The sequence below is a fragment of the Phalaenopsis equestris genome, unplaced genomic scaffold, assembly GCF_001263595.1.
Source record: "Phalaenopsis equestris unplaced genomic scaffold, ASM126359v1 Scaffold000309, whole genome shotgun sequence".
Taxonomy (NCBI): Eukaryota; Viridiplantae; Streptophyta; class Magnoliopsida; order Asparagales; family Orchidaceae; genus Phalaenopsis; species Phalaenopsis equestris.
Genome location: NW_018164751.1, coordinates 68,189 through 87,371, shown reverse-complemented (window position 1 = coordinate 87,371; position 19,183 = coordinate 68,189). Strand labels below are relative to the sequence as shown.

At 30.7% G+C, this 19,183-nt stretch overlaps 1 protein-coding gene across 3 annotated transcripts in view; it reads right to left on the bottom strand.

Annotated features, from left to right (window-relative positions):
• Positions 1 to 4,283: 4,283 nt before the first annotated feature.
• LOC110025593 (tetratricopeptide repeat protein 27 homolog) overlaps positions 4,284 to 19,183 on the bottom strand; it is a 55,329-nt gene continuing 40,429 nt past the window's right edge. For 2 of the 3 annotated variants that reach the window (XM_020726152.1, XM_020726153.1), the window contains 14 exons: positions 15,290 to 15,381; positions 15,053 to 15,151; positions 14,891 to 14,968; positions 11,428 to 11,512; positions 11,293 to 11,351; positions 11,111 to 11,180; positions 10,793 to 10,884; positions 10,035 to 10,097; positions 9,885 to 9,951; positions 8,884 to 9,147; positions 8,322 to 8,441; positions 5,621 to 5,773; positions 4,733 to 4,865; positions 4,284 to 4,608 (listed from right to left, as the gene is read on the bottom strand). In XM_020726152.1, coding sequence (XP_020581811.1) covers positions 4,764 to 4,865; positions 5,621 to 5,773; positions 8,322 to 8,441; positions 8,884 to 9,147; positions 9,885 to 9,951; positions 10,035 to 10,097; positions 10,793 to 10,884; positions 11,111 to 11,180; positions 11,293 to 11,351; positions 11,428 to 11,512; positions 14,891 to 14,968; positions 15,053 to 15,151; positions 15,290 to 15,381 — 1,344 coding nt within the window. In that variant the 3' untranslated portion in view covers positions 4,284 to 4,608; positions 4,733 to 4,763. The remainder of the gene's footprint in view (positions 4,609 to 4,732; positions 4,866 to 5,620; positions 5,774 to 8,321; positions 8,442 to 8,883; positions 9,148 to 9,884; positions 9,952 to 10,034; positions 10,098 to 10,792; positions 10,885 to 11,110; positions 11,181 to 11,292; positions 11,352 to 11,427; positions 11,513 to 14,890; positions 14,969 to 15,052; positions 15,152 to 15,289; positions 15,382 to 19,183) is intronic. The other variant, XR_002294133.1, reaches the window with a different exon arrangement.

Below are 19,183 nucleotides of genomic sequence, written 5' to 3'. Positions count from 1 at the left end.
ATTTCTTTAATGGTTTGTAGGAGAAATGCCCACTACAGTGGGTCTTAAAATCTAAAACTTATTCATTTTAGAATCAATCCCTAATTAATGACATTATAATATAGATGGTCGAGGCCCTCCATCCTTATCTTAAAGATCTTCGTTATTGGATGAAAGTAATTAAGCTCAAATTATTTCTTTAATGGTTTGTAGGAGAAATGCCCACTATAGTGGGTCTTAAAATCATTAGTTTTTTTAGAAGGTTAGATGCTAAGGAACATCATCAAACATAATGGAATTTTCCCGAAAGAAAATCAATGATAAACTAAAATTGATTGATTGATGTCACAATGCAATACTCTTTAAGCATAAATTTTTTGGTATTTTCTCTATCACAGCCTCATTAGAATCTCTTAGACACCCTTTGGAGAACTACCGCTCCAACCCATAAGAACTAAAAGAATTATCAAACATGTTTTATTTCCGCCTCTTATAATGTCATAAGAGTTAAACTGTGATGCTTTATTAAAAGAAATGAGATATAAATTAATTCATTATCATAATTTTTAAGGGTTTCAATCTTTAATCAAGAATAATCTACAACACCGCATTTTAATAAATTTATATTTGTTCATTGTCAATTATTATAATGTGTTCTTTCATTATTAAAAACACATCGACCAATACTTGACCATCATGCATACTTCTTGGACTTGATAATAATATGAGCTTTTATATTACACCTCATTACATATAACTAGGGCTAATATTCTAATAAAAATTCAGAATAATGAATATCTTAATGGCCAAAGTTACTAGAAATTTGAAATAAGTGGGACCAATCATACTATTATAGTTTTTATTATATATATAAGAAAAACATTCAATAAAAAATATCTTCATGAAAGTAAAGAGGCTGCATGTTTGATTTTTTAAGAAACCCTAAATCATTTTTTATAAGAGTCGTTTATATACCCCACAAGCCATATAAATAAAAGATCAAAAGTCTTACATCAATAAAACAATTAAAATCATTAATATTATTATAAGAATGCCATCATAACATAAATACTCTTAAATATTAGAAGTTATAATTGAGAAAAAATAAATTATTTTTGATAATTTAACTTTTGAAAATAAATATTACTTAAACTAAGATAATTTCATCATCTTGGCAAGATTTAAAACATCCATCATTAATATTACAAAAAAGTTTAATTAACAAATAAAATCAATGAATATTTTATCAGTCTCCACTACATGAATCTTAGACAAGCTTTGGAAATTAAAACTTTTTTGAAAATGCACTGTAAAATATTTTAGCATAATTATCTTGGATAAATCACATTTTCAATTAAATATTTGATCAAATTCATGATAACATACATAATTATCTTGGAGCATTAAAAAATAAGAAAATTAAGTATTAACTTGCTCATATTAGCACAAATAAATCTAAATAAAATTCGTACTTCAAGAAAATATAAAGAAATTGAGCTGCTCATTTTATTAAAATTTTAATATATATATATATATATCACAAGAACTAAGTTTTATAAAAATAAATTTTGTATTATCAACTTTATTGTGATATACTTTTCATATAAATACCAATAAAAATATTTCTAAAAAATATTATATTTTATATTGTTACCTAAAAAATATCTCACAAGATATGAACTAGTAAAATGCCAAGAATTAAGCATAGTCCTAATTCATTTCATAATCATTATTCACAATACAAAAATTCTAAAAAACATAAAAATATATCATTACTATCACATGTTTCCATTTTTTTCTATTTATTTACAATAATTATTCAATAATAAATCTGTCCTCATTTGAGTAGCATGAACATGGCCATTTGTTGTAATAATATATTGTTTCATTTTATTGACTCATCTCTTCCAAATTCAAGTATTTAAAAACAATATATTAAAGCTTTACACACCCTAAACTTATGTCAATACTTACTCTTAGAAATAGTTTTCGCATTAGATTTTTTTTCAGAAAAAAAAAATTGACTCAATAAAAATGATTAAGTTCACTAATTAAAATTTTCAATTACACACGAGTTGGGTATTATGCAGAGATAACTATCACATAATAATAAATCGTTCTGACAGATCCAAAGTGAGCCAAATTACATTTTGAATAATGAAATGCCAAAAATTCATGATCATGATCCAGTTTTTAAATTTTTTTATTCGAAATTTGTAGTGAAGATTCTTAACTTTTAGAACTATCGTGTAAGTCCGATACACAATAATGAGGCATACCACAGTTTTAGCTACTATGCTAATGCTGCTAACTTTGAAAATGAAGGAATTATACTACTAATGCAATCCATACATTTTCATAATTATATTTGAGAAAAAAATAAATCTATTAAATAAATATTCGTTGCCCTCACTTTATTAATATGAAAAGATTAATAACTATAATGGGCGAGCTAGATTGAGTTAGTTGGTCATTGTGGGTGATGGTAATCGACAATTAAGCTTCGGGTATTAGATAGTTAATAGCAAGCTAAGAAGTTCTAATGAATCTTTGTCCTTTCAAGTATTAGTGCATCAACTAAACAATGAAAACATGGAATAACATCTTCTATAATGATTATGATTCACTCTTTTAAATTTCTAATGTTTGGAGTTAAAGACGCATTCAAATCTGTTGTTTGTTCCTTCCCACGATAATGAGCTTGAATCTCAATACAAAATATGTTTTTATGCAAAAAAAAAAATTTAAAATTACCGGGCTAGGAAAATTTAATACAACAAGCTTGATCCGGTGGAAAATCAGAATAACCTAGCTCAAATTGAGTTATTTAGATCTTGAAATTGGCTTTACATCAGCTTCTGACTCTGACTCGGTTCAAGCTGATTCATGCATGACTCAAAATTAGTTAAAATAATTTGATTAAAAATTTTGGCTCATAACACCACTCATTTATTTCAATCCAATCTCAATCCAAATTAAAATTTAAATCAATTTTCAGTCCATTAACAGTCTTGGAGCTAAATTCAAAGGCTCCATGAAATTCATGCTGACATCATGTTTTAGGAAAAACAAGACATTCCAACGAGAGTCCACAACCTGGCCGCATAAGTCCGCCAAGAGGGATTTAAAAATAACAAATGGTGGGGTCGTATAGGCATGCGAGGCTGTGACCCACAACATGAAAATTAGAATCCAAAGAAAACACGGGGGTCATTTTTGTAATTTTTTTAAAAATGTGCGGATATTTCGGTCAGGATCCTGATTCAATTGGGCCTCCACCACCAAAGGACAAAACATGTTTACAAGCAAAAGCCTACTTTTCGGCCCTCGGGCGGCGCATAAAACAACCGTCCATTTTGGCCCCCGAAGACCACTGGGCGATCGTGGAGTCCACGTCTTTAAATAAATTGATTTTTATTTAAATATTTTTAGATATTTATGAAAATATAAAATTAATTACTTAAACTAGTAATATCATCAAAATAAATTCAAAATCTAATTACCTTTTTTTTATTTAGAAGAATTGCATTTAAAATCACGAATTTAAACAATAAAATTTAAAATCCATCAAACAACAGTAAAAAAAATTCCCCAATTAATAATGCTACCTTTTCCTTATATTATAATAAATAATAAATAAATAATAATGCTATATATTTTAAAATGAAGTTAGATTATGAAGATATTGAAAATAAATGAAAATAAATAAAGAGTCAACTATGGTTATTTTATTTTAAAAATTTAAATATCATCATAACTTGTATTGAAAACTCCAGAAATCATTTGACTGCTTCTAAACCCTAATACATTAATGAAGTTTAACTATCACTGGTAAATTAGTAAATGTTGCATCACACACATCATGACTCGTACACACTACAATTGGAAAAATTATTTCATACGGACGGACACCGCATGTAAGAATCTTGACTGTAAATCAGATGATCTACGGTCATGATATATTTTGGTGGGCCCCACCTAATTTTTTAAAAAAAAAAAACTGAAATATATCATGACTGTCAGGATCGGACACCATATGCAGAGATGCATGCGTTGTCCGTACGCAATTATTTCTCATACAATTAAAAGAAATTTACATACATACCATACAATTCTCATGTATAAGATCCAAAGTTTCGTATTTACATGACATGTTCATAAATTTATGCATGAGGTGTATTTCACTTTTAAAAAGATTATGAAAATGTGAACGTTCTGGGGTTATATATGTAAATGCATAGAAAATCTGGGGAATGTATGTAAATACCCTAAGTACTAAAAATTCGACATAAAGAATAGGCTGCTTTATACTATTATTTTTACTTGAATAAATATACAACAAATATTACATATTGTACATAATATCACAAACCAAGACCCAATTCATGGAACCTGGAGCTAAAACACTGATTAAATTCTGATAAAAAAAGAAAAATTCCTAAAATTCTGTGAATAATAAATAAAGAACTTACCAACTTTATATTGTCATGTTAACTGCATTTTGATAGCCGTTCAATCCACTTTGGATGGCCAAATCATGATAATTTTCAGACAAAACTCAGCCATTCAGGATGGAATAGATGGTTCTAACAGATAAAAAATTATAATTACGGTTCTCTCTTCACCTTCCTGCAAAGGAATCATGAAATTGTTTGAATAACGGCAAAAAACAAGACAATTTTTTAAAATTAAAAATGAAAAAAAAAAAAATTACATTTTCAACCAGTGGGGAGGTTGGAACTGAAAATAATACCTTTTTGACGGTAAAGTCCGCACGGAAGTTTTCATAGTACAGAAACGTTGTTAGGAGGATCGAGCCTTGTCCTTATTTCATCAAGGCAGGTTTGAAGATCTCTGAATTCCTTTGTATCTGAGAAATTGATGGCCTGCAAATTGGTGCTATCGTTCTTAAATAGGCTATGAATGAAAAAACTTTGAGATGCAAAACATTTCTACGGGGCATTTAGATGCATGCCACATAAATCTTATGCATTTACCCATCTGACACTTAAAACAATCGATATTTACAAGCATAACACTCAAATCTTTAATATTACATCAAAATATCATCATTTATAAATTTTTTCATACATAGAATTACAACAACAAAGTGTTTAATTTCAATCAGGAAGGATGAAAATCAGGCAACTAGATTAGGAGTTTTCTATAATTAGGAGCTTCCTTATTTAAATGATTTCCAATTTCTTTATTCTGATTTATTTCCCTGCTATCTGAATATTTAGATTATGAATATATATTATTAAATTAGCTAAAATAGATTATACATAATATTTTACACCTAAAATAGATTGTAAGATTATTATTTAAGGGAATAAAAGCAAAGGGAAAATACATCAGGCCTATCCAGGATTCAGCCTATTTTCTCAAAACAATGACATTTAAAATTATATATATCAAACTACTGGCGTTAGATATGTAAATACATACAAATTGTATACAATGTATGTAAACTTCCTTTTTATTAAATAATTATCGAGTACAATACAGTCATGACATAAAAATAATTTATGCTGGTGTAAATTTGTAAAATGAAAATCTGAGAGGAAGTGGTTTTGTGCATATGTGAATGAAAATTGCAAAAATGCACAAGTAGGAAGTGTGCAGCAGAGTATATAATCACCTGCTTCACAGAGTTCTTTAAATGCATCTCAGCTGGAAAGAGTTCTTTGCGGTTGCCACTGGAGGAAGCTATTTCCATGCAAACATTACAAAACAGCAAAGATGCCTGGGCGAATTTCTTAAACCGTTCCAAGTTGTGCCATAGTTCTGAACCCTGTAGCGGAATAAGAGAAATCAATGTTTATGGCGCAAAATAAATAACGGGAAATTTACACACAGACCACACAATTCTTATATATTTACATACCTGGCACCCAAAGTTCAATATTTTTAAGGGGCACTTACATACATCGCACACAGTTCTTATGTATTTACATATCTCACACCTAAACTTTCATATTTACACAAAACACTCAAAAAGTGCTATGTATGTTAATATAAAGTTTAGGTGCCAGACATGTAAATACATAATAATTTTGTGCTATGTACTTTAATTTTTATTAAATATATAACACTACTGTTATCAACATATGGATGAAAATGTGTATTTCACTTTTAATGTGATGTAGTGGTATGCATGTAAATATCAAAATTAAGCTGTTAGATATGTAAATATATAAGAATTGCGTGGTATGCATGCCAATGCCCCATAAATAAATCCAGAATATTTATCAAGCACCAAGTGGAACAGCTTTCAGAAAAACTAATTGACGAACTTAATGCATTAAGGAATAAGAGATTCGAAGAGTGATAGGTGCAAACTAAGCAACTAAATGATTGAACATAACTATTCATGTACACAAAAGAAAAAAATCCACAAAGATTATGTCTTCCAGAAATGTATGAGTTGATGTTCCATATATTGATATGCTAAGTTGGATAAGTGTGGACCTTAGCAATTGATTATTATAGCTAATGAACCCAAGTGATGGCTAAAAAATATGAAGATGTCAAAATCTATACATAAATAATAGAATACTTCTAAGACTAAATAATAAAAAAGAGGCATTTACATACATACCGCCCAATTCTTACGTATTTGCATATCTAACACCTATATACAACCCAAACCTTTCATATCACAACTACCATTTTTTTAACTTTTAAAAAGTGAAATACACCTTTTGATGCATAGGCATGGTTAGGGGTGTAAACGAGCCGAGCTTGAGAAAGCCAAAGACTTGTTCATGTTCAACTCGTTAAATTTTTTTCTTTTGTTCGTGTTCGGCCAGTTAATAAAACTAGCTCAACAATTTTGTTTGTGTTTGAATGGTTTTGCTTAAAAAATGAATCGAACACGAGTTACTTAACCAGTCGAACATAAACTGTTCGTGAACGACGAACTTTTTAACAGCCCCAATCACATCAAATATATCATTAATTTAACTTTTATATATTATTTATTTATTATTTAATTAATTCGAGTCAATAGGAGCTAAACATGGTTGAACAAAAGTTTGTTCATGTTCAGCTCGTTTATAAATCGAGCTGCTTAGCGGGCCGAACATGAGTTGTTCATGAACGATGAATCTTTTTACCAGCCCTAGGTATCGTGGCATAAATGTAAAAATTAATTTTAGGTGTTAGATATAAGAATACATTAGAATCATGTGGTATGCATTATAATCTTCCAATTTTTTAATAAGAAAGAAATGAAAGGTAAGCAAATAATTCCATATCAGTAATCAACCATCCCAGTGCATCAAATTATTGATATTAAATGCACTTAATTTCAGTACAAATAGGTACATTTATTACCTATGATTGTCTTTTACTCAAGATAATTATAAAAGTTTGTGTTGATTTAAAAACTATGCACTGAATTAATTATATCTATGACTGATAAAGCTCATGTTAGTTTAAAAAATCAAGATGCATATTACTATTATTATTATTATTTTTTAATCATATATTATAATTATTTATTTCATAGAGTTTTTAACATTAATTAATATTTTAGTTAAGGGAAAAGAGCAGGTGAGAAAATAGTAACATGAATCAAAACCTTATCCTGCGATTTAGAGTGTGCATTTATACGCATAATGAAGAAAAATAATGTACAAAACAGAAATTAAAGACTGCTACTAATACAAAAGATTTCATAAAATTTACTGGAAGCTCTATAATTTATTTTGATAATTTAAATTATACAAACTTTTGTATTAATGATTATGGTGGATCACTTTGATGATTATGAAAGTGTAGTAACATTATTTGATAATCTAGACCGACAAATTATACACTCACTCGATCCTGATTAGTGATGTCAGGTTGAGTGTTAATGACAAATATGTCTAGCTCAATTAAACGAGAGATTTAATGCTTAATCACTGATATGAAAAAAACAATTCTATCTTTAAATATTTCTCAATTAGATTGGATCAAACTAAAATAATCCAAACATGAGGACAACAAATGCAGGAATTACAAAATTTTAGCTTAAGTTTGGTCTAGAGTTCATTAAAACCACCAAAATGGTCACCCTGAACATTGGGCTAGTCAAGCCAGGTTCGAATGTAACTATGCGGAGTAATTAACGTTAAGTATGAACCAAAAAGGCTAATTAACTCAAGGCAAATGCTACAAAACCACCTCAATTACATGAGTGGGTTAATCAAGTGATCTGATGATATTCAGGATAATCTAATTGGCTGAAAGACATAGTAACAAACCCAGTTTAAATCATGGCTAAGCAAATAGCTAATATGGTACAATATAATGGTGAATTACTTAAGAAGTAAATTACTTAAAACATCAAATACCTGATATGCCCTAACTTGCCTCAAAAGGGCTTCAGAACACATTAGAAGGTTGCCTTCCATTTTGTGCCATCTTGCATATAAACCCCAAATTTCTGCACCGCCACCGCCATTTTTAATAACCTAAATGACAGGAGAGGCAGAGAACTAGAATTAGAATTAAAAATGGAAACTTCATGAGAATAATAAAGGAGAAACCGCATAGCAAAAGAAAAGGTCAACGATGATGCTGAATAGAGACAATAGGCATATATAGCATAGAACAGGGGATTTATGGCTTGAAGGATCAAACCACAAAATAACAGCTGAAAGAATAAAAAGACATTTAAAAAAAGAATAAAGCGCCAAAATAATCACCTAATTATTTATACGTGGCTATTTTAAGTCCAAGAGCCTATAAAAGTGCCACAAATTAGTTCCTAGATTCTTTTAATATGAGTTGAAATAATCCCCAAAAAGTACTATTATAGACTTTGGGACTAAAATGAACCCCTACAAAGAATTAGGGGGTAATTTTGACACTCTTCACTTAAAAAAAAAGGATAAAACCATCTAGAATGTGCACCTGCTGCATGACAGTGCCAATCATGGACGCCAATAAATCCCTCTCTCGTTCTTCAAGCACACGAGCAAAATTTCCTGAATCTCCACAACAATCCATAGCTGAATCTTCTTGGGAAGCACGTATATCTTGATCATTAGTAGCTGAACAAGAAGAAGATGATCTAGAAGCATACTCTTCAGTCTTTGTCAGTATCTTGTCTAAGAATTCAATATCTACTCGCTTATTTGATGACAATTCAAGTACCATTTTTATTGCCTCGAGTGCCTGAAGAAAAAGAAAGTTTTTCATCGTGAAAGAGTCATATTTATATGTTTGACTCAATTATATAAACTATTTTTGCACCACAAAGTTTGATAAATCAAAATTACTTTCCAGAGCTGTACATATTCTATCTCTCAAAGCTATTGCTTAGGTAAGCTTGACCATACAAAAGAAAAAAAAAAGGCAAATTGACAACCAAAGCGAGCAAAACTTTCTGCAATAAATCATTACATTGGCAACCGCTCATCTTAGAAGGTTTGACAATTTAATCAACATACTGAGGAGTTTCTCTTTTGAGAAGATTTAAAAATAATACTAATTGAGAAGTAGAATATAAGCTCAGCTACATTAGCGCACATTTTTTCTACTTGGAGTTGATACTCAAGCACAGACATTTACAATATGATAGTGCTAGTTATTTAAAATAATAATTTTTTGTGCATTACATACACACCACTCAATTCTTATATATTTATATATCTGACACCAAAACTTTGTTTTTTTACATTTATACCACCCAAATCTATCATATCACATAAAACATACCACCATTTTAACTTTTAAAGAGTGAAATAGACGTGTTCATGCATAGGTAAGATGGCTGTATGTAAAAAAATTGAAGTTTGGGTGTTACATATGTAAATACATACATAGAAATTGAGTGATATGTATGTAAATTTTCATTTTTTTTTTCAAAGTGGCTTCGAGTGACATGAAGTTCTCCATAAAATAATACTCACTTGATAAAAGTTCCCTGTATCTACTGCAACATGGCTATAATTTTCCCAAAGCTGCCAGCTGTTCCTCCTGCAAGTTGTTCTAACAAATTATTGCAATGGATATTTCTCTCAAAAGACATACTTAATCAGAAAATAAGTAATGACGGAAACCTGAATTTCAAAGCCTCCTTGAAAGCAATGAATGCTGCTTTGCTCTTCTTATTGATCATATGCCTGAACACTTCATATAAGTTAGGAAAAAGTAACTCTTAAAAAGGCATTAAAAATGATGCTCATACACTGCAATTAGCTCTATCAACCAATATTTTAAGATAGAATCAGTTAAGAAAATCATTGCTGTTCAGCAAAATTACCATAAAGTTGCTTCAAACATACATTCTAATTACAGCAGCCATGACATAAACTATTTTCCCATTTTAAACAATGAGGCTGTCTTCAACTACCAGACCTCATAAATCATAATAACTACACTTTTCTCTTACTTTATGACCTAAGTACTAATAAGTTCAAGGGGGCATTTATGTATATAACCACCTAATTCCTATGCATTAACATATTGACATCTAAACTTTGCTTTTTAAATTTCTAACACCCTAATCTTTCATATCACATCAAAAGACCACTGATTAAACTTTTAAAAAGTGAAATACAACATTTCATTAATAAGGAGGTAATGGCATATATGTAAAAATTGAAGTTTAGGTGTTAGACATGCAAATATGTAGGAATAAGTGCTACATGTATATCTTCCCAAGTTTAAATAAAATACCTACATGACCATAAAAAATACAATGCTTTGGGATCTACTACCTATTATGCCAGGAGCAATAAAATAAATTCAAGGTACAGCAGATCAATAGGAGATGAAACTGTAGAAGAAAAGGCATGATTTTAAGTGCAGAGCATACAAACAAGCAACATTATTCCAGGCCTCGCCATTTTCAGGATCAAGCTGCACAGCGCGAGTAAACCCATCGATAGCTTTGTTGATATCCCGAGCCTGTGAATTCCAAAAGTACAGCTTTAGAGCAATTTTTTTCTTTTTTACATGAAAAAATCTGACAGCGTTAACTATTTTAAATAATAGGAACAACTTATTCCAATCATGTCATAGGGTAGAATGTAGGATCAATAAAAAAACAAGTTAGCCACAATAAGGCCAAAATCTGCAACACTAGCAACTTTGTAGATAGTAAGATCTAAGATTCATAAAATTGAGCAATCACCTTTAATGCAGCCGCACCGAGTGCAAACCAGCCATCTGGGTACAAAGAATTTACTGCCATTGCAGATTCCCTGCAGAAAATTTCCGCAGAAAAACATAATAAACATTTGTTGAGACTTGCGGAAGTTCTTAGTTACATGTAAAACTTTGTTGAAAGTATGCCATCATCAAAAACAAAAATACCATAGAGATTTCGCTCTTTCATAGTCACCCCTGTTGTAAGCACTACGAGCTAAAGAACGCTGCAAAATAGCAGTTCAGACAACATACTTAGACCTAAAAGAAACTTAAACCTAAATTTGTATAACTAATCCTCACCATAGCTCGAGCAGACTTATTATTTGAGATTTCAAGGGCTTTCTCATAAAAGTCATCATTATTGGTTACATCACCAAGTGAACACCTGAATTTTTTTTACAGAAGAAAGAACAAGAGTGAATAAGAGAAGAAATACTATAACATAGATTTATAAGACGTCCAAGTTTAATCTAAATAATACAATGAAGTGATTTATAATGGTTGAAGAAGTAAAGCCACTAAACTAGAAGCATTTAAAATACTACTACAGCTGTAAATCTTATAGTTGTCTAGCATTTTACTCCAATCAATCAGTCATAAAATGTTTCATTTTCTGTGTTTCTAGTAAAGCATTTACCACCCAAGATGTCATCAACCACTAAAATTGCATTAATGTCAAATTGCTACAGCATTTTAACCTGGCGTTGCACACTAAGGAACCCTTTTTAGAATTTGGATCTGAACAAGATATAGCCAGCTTAGCCCTAAAAAGTTTGGATAAACTTTGATTTATTATAAATCTACCCGGCAAAATAAGAAGCATACCTAATACTATATGTAATGCAGTAACAAACCAAGAAGTAAATTCATGCAAGCCACTTTGGCCTAATGCTTGACAGCTTTGTCTTTCAACCAAGAGGTCCTAGATTCAAGGCCTTTCAAGTATGGGGTCTGTGTGTTTGGGTGTGTACGGAAAAAAAAAACCATGGAATAAATTCATTGAGATTCAAGAGGTCAAAGCAATAGAGTGTTTTGAAAAATTGCTCCAGTGGCTTAAAACTTATGATGAATTTCTTTAAGTAGGAGTTTATCTACCCTTTAAAACCCCTTGATGGAGTCACCCCTTGATGGTACTAGTAGAGAAACACTAAGATACTTGTGCATGTATATAAAAAAGAATATTGATATTGATGTATCTTAAAGTGACACAATTTTTAAACAGTGCTCCTATGATGATTGTACATATATAGAATGATATTGATATGCTATTGATACATTAAGATTATTTGAATAGAATCAACTATTTTTTATTGATTTATTAAAAACTTGATTGGCATACATATTGTTTTAATTTCTCTTGTATTACTGTAGTTTATGAACATGAGTACTCACAAACTTATTTAGTTCATTATTATTTTAAACTAACTTTTCAAGTTACTTAAGTGATTAATGATAAGCGTTAAAAGAGATAACAATTATAGAAGAAGTGGACATCAAGTAATGAGGTAATTTTAAATATAATATTGTCATTAGATGACAAACCACTTGATCAGAGGGTACATGCCATATCCTTAACACATAACATTGTAAGAGTGGTCATATGAATGCACTTGATATGGTATTATTTGTTTGTGAGCCTTGTTCAAATTTAAACTTCTCATACTAATCAACCCAGTGAAAAGAATAAATGAATTATATGGCTAATTGTTCAAAGCATAGATCAATCAATTAACAATTGAATATTTTGCATTTCATATACTTTAATTTTTTAATTGTTATAAAAATTGGAGCCCAGAATGATTTGATTTGGCATTTAAGGGCATTTTAATAATAATATTCTCTCCAGTAATTTTTTTTTTGCCAATAAGATCATTGTCACAAATACAACTTGAACTAATTTATCTTTGCAGTTTGAAGCACATATTTTGGAAATTGACCACTCCATTTAAGATGTGCAATAACCCCAATATTGATTGCACTTTGTTGCTTCGAACGTTGTTGACACAGCCCACTTGGTTGCAAAAGACTAGGCTAACAAGTTTATGTGTTGCACTTGAGTTCAATTAAGCATTCATCATATTACAATCTTTGTCAACTCTACTCCTATATAAAGAGGATTGAGCCTAAATGTAGAGCTCAGGACAATATCTTGCAGGTAAGGAACAAGGATTTTTAATTTGAAACAAAATATTTTTGGTTAAAACCCATTGAAAAACTTACGCAAATTAAAGACACTTCTAGGTGAGTTCGCAATTGAGTGTTCAATTCTCAGTTCAAAATGAAGCTTAATTTGGTTAACTAGACCATGAGTTGAAATTAAAAAAACATTCTTTCAGTTATGACCACGTTGAGCATAAATATTTCTCAGAAACAAAAAATTTGTCAACTTCTGCCATTATGATGTGGACGACCAAATTAAAAACGACGACTTAAAATCTGCCCTATAAGCAGCACAGCTCACTCGAGAGTACACATAATCATAATGTGATTGAATTTAAAATAAGATTTGTGGTTATACATGTATTGAAACATTTGCACACTTCTCAAAGCAAAGTGCCATAAATTCATCTTGCTTTGAGTGCGCAAATCACCTTTGAGAAATTATTTAATTTCAAATTGGATCATAGTGAGCATATTAGAATGCCTGCGAGAATTCGAATTGATAATTTATCACATTTAAGAGAATATGTGTGCCTTTTAGATATTGAAATTGAGTTCAAAATTTAACATGCTACGCTTACAAGATTTTGAATTATCTAAATTCAATTATTCACATGAAAGCATTTTGTAAGAAAGATGTGCAAATCTGAACTCAATTATTCACTTGAAAGCATTTTGTAAGAAACATGGTAATTTTTTTTTTACTTAAAGGTTATTAATTGCACTATACTGCTTACATGTTTGAATTTGCTAATTTAATAGTGAAAGTTTAAGTTAGAGCTTATTGCGCACCTAAAGTAATGTTTTTTCTTGCAATCAATTGCATTTTGTTCCCGGTGGGCTTCACTTGGAATATTTTCTTAACTATATATAGGGCATTTCTTCAATCATTTTCATAGAGTCATAGTTTGAAATTTTGAGCCTTTTGATAGATTAGCAAGAGGTCCTGTTCATGCTGAATGGCAAGCTAATCAGTTAGCTGTAAGTTCTATTTGCATTCAAATTTGCTAACATTTTTCACATTTTAATTTTTCATTCCCTTAACATTTTGTAATTTTATTTGTTCATTTTCATTTTTTGTTGTATTTGTATCTAGAATATTGCTTTCATTTTGCCATTTTGAATTCTTCCAATAAGAATATCAGCAGCAATCTAACATCTCCCTCACAAATAGAAGCATTTAGGGGGGATGCTAAGCTTGCCTGCTATGATTAAAAAAATGTGTCAAATTGGTGTCCAGGACACCATAACCAAGTCTTTTAACCAACAATGCATAAGAAAATATAGGCATTTATATGCCACAATGCAACTGCTTTAAGCATTGTACTTTGTGCGAACATATCGACACTGATTATATTTGAGGTGAGAATCCAAAGAAGTGAACAGGCATACGTTTTACCCCAACTCATTTTATTCTTTCTTTTTAAATTTATTTTGCAGAGTGAGTGATGATCAAATAGTTTTATTGTAGGTGATATATTTTGAAATGAACTTTTGTGCCCTTCCTCGTCAGTTTGTCTTGCTCCATCAATATAAAAACATAGAAAAAGAAGATAATTACAAAAAAAATAATCAAAATTGCCCTTTCTTTGAGTTCACTTACCATAATTTTGGATCTTTGGGAGTTTCATGGAGCCGTGAATTAATAAGGTCTACAGCAGCTGCCTTTTTGTCCAGTAAGCTGCCAGCATAAAATAATAGATTTATAGTTTTGAATACAACAAAATGTAACACCTACATATAAAATAGGAACAAGAGTTTGCACCGGTAACAATATATTAGATTGTCCCATAGTTCAAGATCCTCAAAAATATTTAATGCCTCGCCAACCATGCCACATCCAACACAAAGTTCACCATATTCCCTGGAGTTTAAAGGCAAAGGCGTTTTGTAATATATGGGGGAAAAAAGAGAAAAAATGAATATAAGGGCATAAAATAAAGATAGGGAAGAAATTGCAGCATTGAAAAAAAAGGAATATCACAAGTCATTATATGCATACTTCCTCAATGCTGATATAGTTGGTGTATACACACAAAAAGCCAGTTGGACCCTTTGAGCAGCCATAGGAACTGATTCATAGATAGCTTCAACCTAAGAAGAAATGAGCATATCAAAATAAAAACTAAATCCTCAAACATTCAAAACAGAATGAGTGCAATCTCTCATATAATCACATAAAATAGAGATTATTTATAAATGCTTAATTGCGCTTCTACATTCTTCAAATGTTTGACCTCCCATTGCATAAGTTTATTTAGAAATGGGAGGAAAGAAGGGTAAAATCGTGACCAACAAAGTTTTGCGTGAGTGTGATTTCATGCATCTCATTCTAGTAGATCTATATTAACAAACTCTACATCTTAATATGACTTGCATTAGATTTAAAGCTATAGCTTAAGGTTGTTTCACAATGCAGTGGGAGGAAAGAAAAATTTAACGCTAGAGCTTTAGATTCACAGGGTTTGGCACAAAGAATAATATTATCATTCAGCTGATGGAACCGACCTCATTTATGAGTTTGTCAGAAAGCGAGTCGCTATGTTTAGGGATATTAAGGAGGCTAGTATGACCGCATTGCAAGCTGAAGTGGTAGAGCTATGCTGCCACAACAATGACAACAATCTATGCAATGGGAGGAGGAAGAGGATGATAAAACACAAGAAGGTTACTTTAAGTTTGTTGAAATTGTGTTAGACTTCTTCTATCGTACTGCCTTTCCAGTTTTTTTGTTTTTTTAAGTTGTTTCTTTTTTGAACTGAAGCAATCTAGAATTGTTATAAGACTGTTAATTATGCTTTAAGAATTCATGTTATAAACAACTTTATTTGCGGAATTGAAGAGCTTTGATTGTGAAATTGCATGTATTGATGTGATTGATTACAAGTGCATAAGTTCCTTGGAGAATTAAGAGAATTTTTTTTTCATTTTGCAACATATTTTCAACAAACTTTGACGCTAGAAATGGACGATATGATCAATAAAAAAAAAAGGCTAGGAATAATCATGCAATAGTTTAGCCGAATCAGGAACGTGCAGATTCCTTCTGTCATAAGCAGGTAACGGCGCCCTTGGAGGCTGTCCAGCAGGGAACAGCGGATGAACGACGAATCGGTAAAATGTGGATGTAGAGAGAGATCCACCAACTGTTCCTAGGCAAACTACAGGCACACCACTGGAAAAAGAAAGAGGTTACAACACTCCAAAGAGTGAAATTCAAAGAGAACTCTATCAAAAGAAACTCAAAAAAATAAAAACTGCAAAACCCCAATATGATATATATATAGAAGTCCACTAAAAAAATACCAAATTAGAAAAAAAAGAGAAAACCAAAAAGGAAGAAAGCAAAACAAGAAAATTTGCAGGAAACAAAGAAAGTAAATAAAAAAAGGTAAAAAAAGCTTCGGTTCGGTCAAGGCTCTCGTGGTCGCGAGAACCAAATACTGCAGGCCCTCTCGCATCCCATGCCATTCTCCCAGAGTAGTAGGAGCTCCACCCTCATCTCTGGAAAAATCTAGGACCTTATAATACGACGACAAATCAACAACATTAAAGGTAGCAAAAAATATTGCAGTCCTCTAATCTTCTTAATAATTATGAATGGACCATTTAACACTGTCGTTGTCGGTCCCAAACCCGGATGTGAAAAGTGGAGGGTTGCGTTAGGTAGTCGATAGCCAGCGTAAAACTTATCGAAAAAAAAACATGACATGAATCATTTTGATCATTGTGTAAGTGCTAGGACGTCCTCTAAAAGCGACGCGCTGTATAGCCTGAATACAGTGAAAAGAGTGAAAGTTTCGCTACACCGGCGCACGGGTGTAGTGTTAAATAAGCAAGAGTTCCCACATTACGAGCGAAAACGAGTAAAGAAGTTAGTCCATGAAACTAATGAAATTAATATTATAATAAAACCTTGAAATATAGGTACTCTCAATGGTAAATTAATGAAATTAGTTGATATTACGATTCATAGGAAAATTAATATCTCATGTATTCAAGAAATTAAGTGGGTTGGAGAAAAGGCTAAGGAGATTGATAATTTAGTTTTTAAACTTTGGTATTCTGGTAAAAGTCGCACTAGAAATGGTGTAGGAGTAATTATAGATAAGAGTTTGAAAGATAATGTTGTAAAAATTAATAGAGTTGGAGATAAAATTATAGCCATTAAGATTATCATTGATACTAAAATTTTTAATATTATAAGTGTTTACGCTCCTCAAGTAAGTTTACATACAGGGTTTAAATATGGTGAAATGTAGGGTTTTACCATGTTAATTAATGTAATTAATATATGTTATTTATTAAATGTTAATACTTAATCTTGAAGAAAGAATTTTTATTGGAGGAGATTTAAATAGACATGTCGGTAGAATGGTAGAAGACTTCAGAAATACTCATGGTGGCTACGGTTTTGGAGTAACAAATGAAGAAGGTAGAGCTATTTTGGATTTTGCTTTAGCGCATGATTTTATTGTTACTAATATTTTATTCAAGAAAAGAAATGAACATCTTATTACTTATAAGAGTGGATCAAATAAAACACAAATTGATTATTTTCTTATGAGAAGAAGAGATCGTCGCGATTGTAAAAATTGTAAGGTCATTCCAAATGAAAATTTAATTACCCAATATTGTTAATTAGTTATAGATTTTAAGATTAAGAGTTGTAAAATAAAGAATACTAGGACTCATCATCGTAGAATTAGATAGAGAAACTTAAAAGTCACAAATAAAATTATTTTTATCAGTAAAATTCAAGATTTCAAAATTTGGGATATTCATGAAGAAGTAAATGTTATGTGGGATAAAGTAAGAAACACTATTAAACAAGTAGCAAAAGATGTACTTGGAGAATAAAAAAAAAAGTTTTTATAAATATAAATAGTTGGTGGTGGAATAATAATGTGCAAAAAAAGATTAAATATAAGAAATTATGTTATAAAAATTGGTTTAAATGTAAAAGCTTAGAAAACAGGGAAAAATATCAAACAACACGTAGGGAGTCTAAAAGAACAATCTGTGAAGCTAAAAATTCTGTTTTTAATGATCATTATAATAGAATAGATACTAAGAAGGGTGAAAAATATGTATAAACAAGCCAAAAAAAGAAAAGAAAAGTAAAGATTTAACTCAAGTGTATTAAAGATGAAAATCAAAAAAATAATTTTCTTAGAAAATGATATTCAACATAGGTGAGTGAGTTACTTTCATAACTTTTTAATGAAGTTTCTAAAAATACGATTGACCTTAGTGATCTTAAAATCATGAATAATAATAAAACGTTTCACTTTTGTCGTCACATCAGAAAAAAAGAAGTTGAGGAGGCTTTAAAGAAAACCAAGGGTGGAAAGTCTGTGGAAAGTCTGTAAGGGTGGAAAGTCTGTAGGACCTGATGATATCCCAAGTGAAGTGTGGAAATATTTGGGAGATTTGGTTGTTTCTTGGTTTATTAAACTCTTTAATATTATTTTAAAAACTAAAAAGATGCCTGAGTAAAGGAAGAGTATAAATGGAGGAAGAGTATTTTGGTCCCTATTTTTAAGAATAAAAAGGATGCACAAGAGTGTGCAAGGAATTAAGTTGATGTGTCATACTTTAAAGTTATGGGAGAGGGTAATTGAACATAAGTTAAGACGCATCACAAAGATTTCTCATAATCAATTTGTATTTATGTCGGGCAAGTCTACTATGGAAGCTATACATTTATTGAGAGGTTTGATGGAGAAGTTCAGAGATAATAAGAAAAATCTACATTTGATTTTTATTGATTTAGAAAAAGCTTACGATAAGGTTCCAAGAGATATCATTTGGATAATTATTGAGAAGAAAGACGTTGATATGACTTATATTCAAGTCATTAAAGATATGTATACTAGAGTTGTTACTTGTGTTC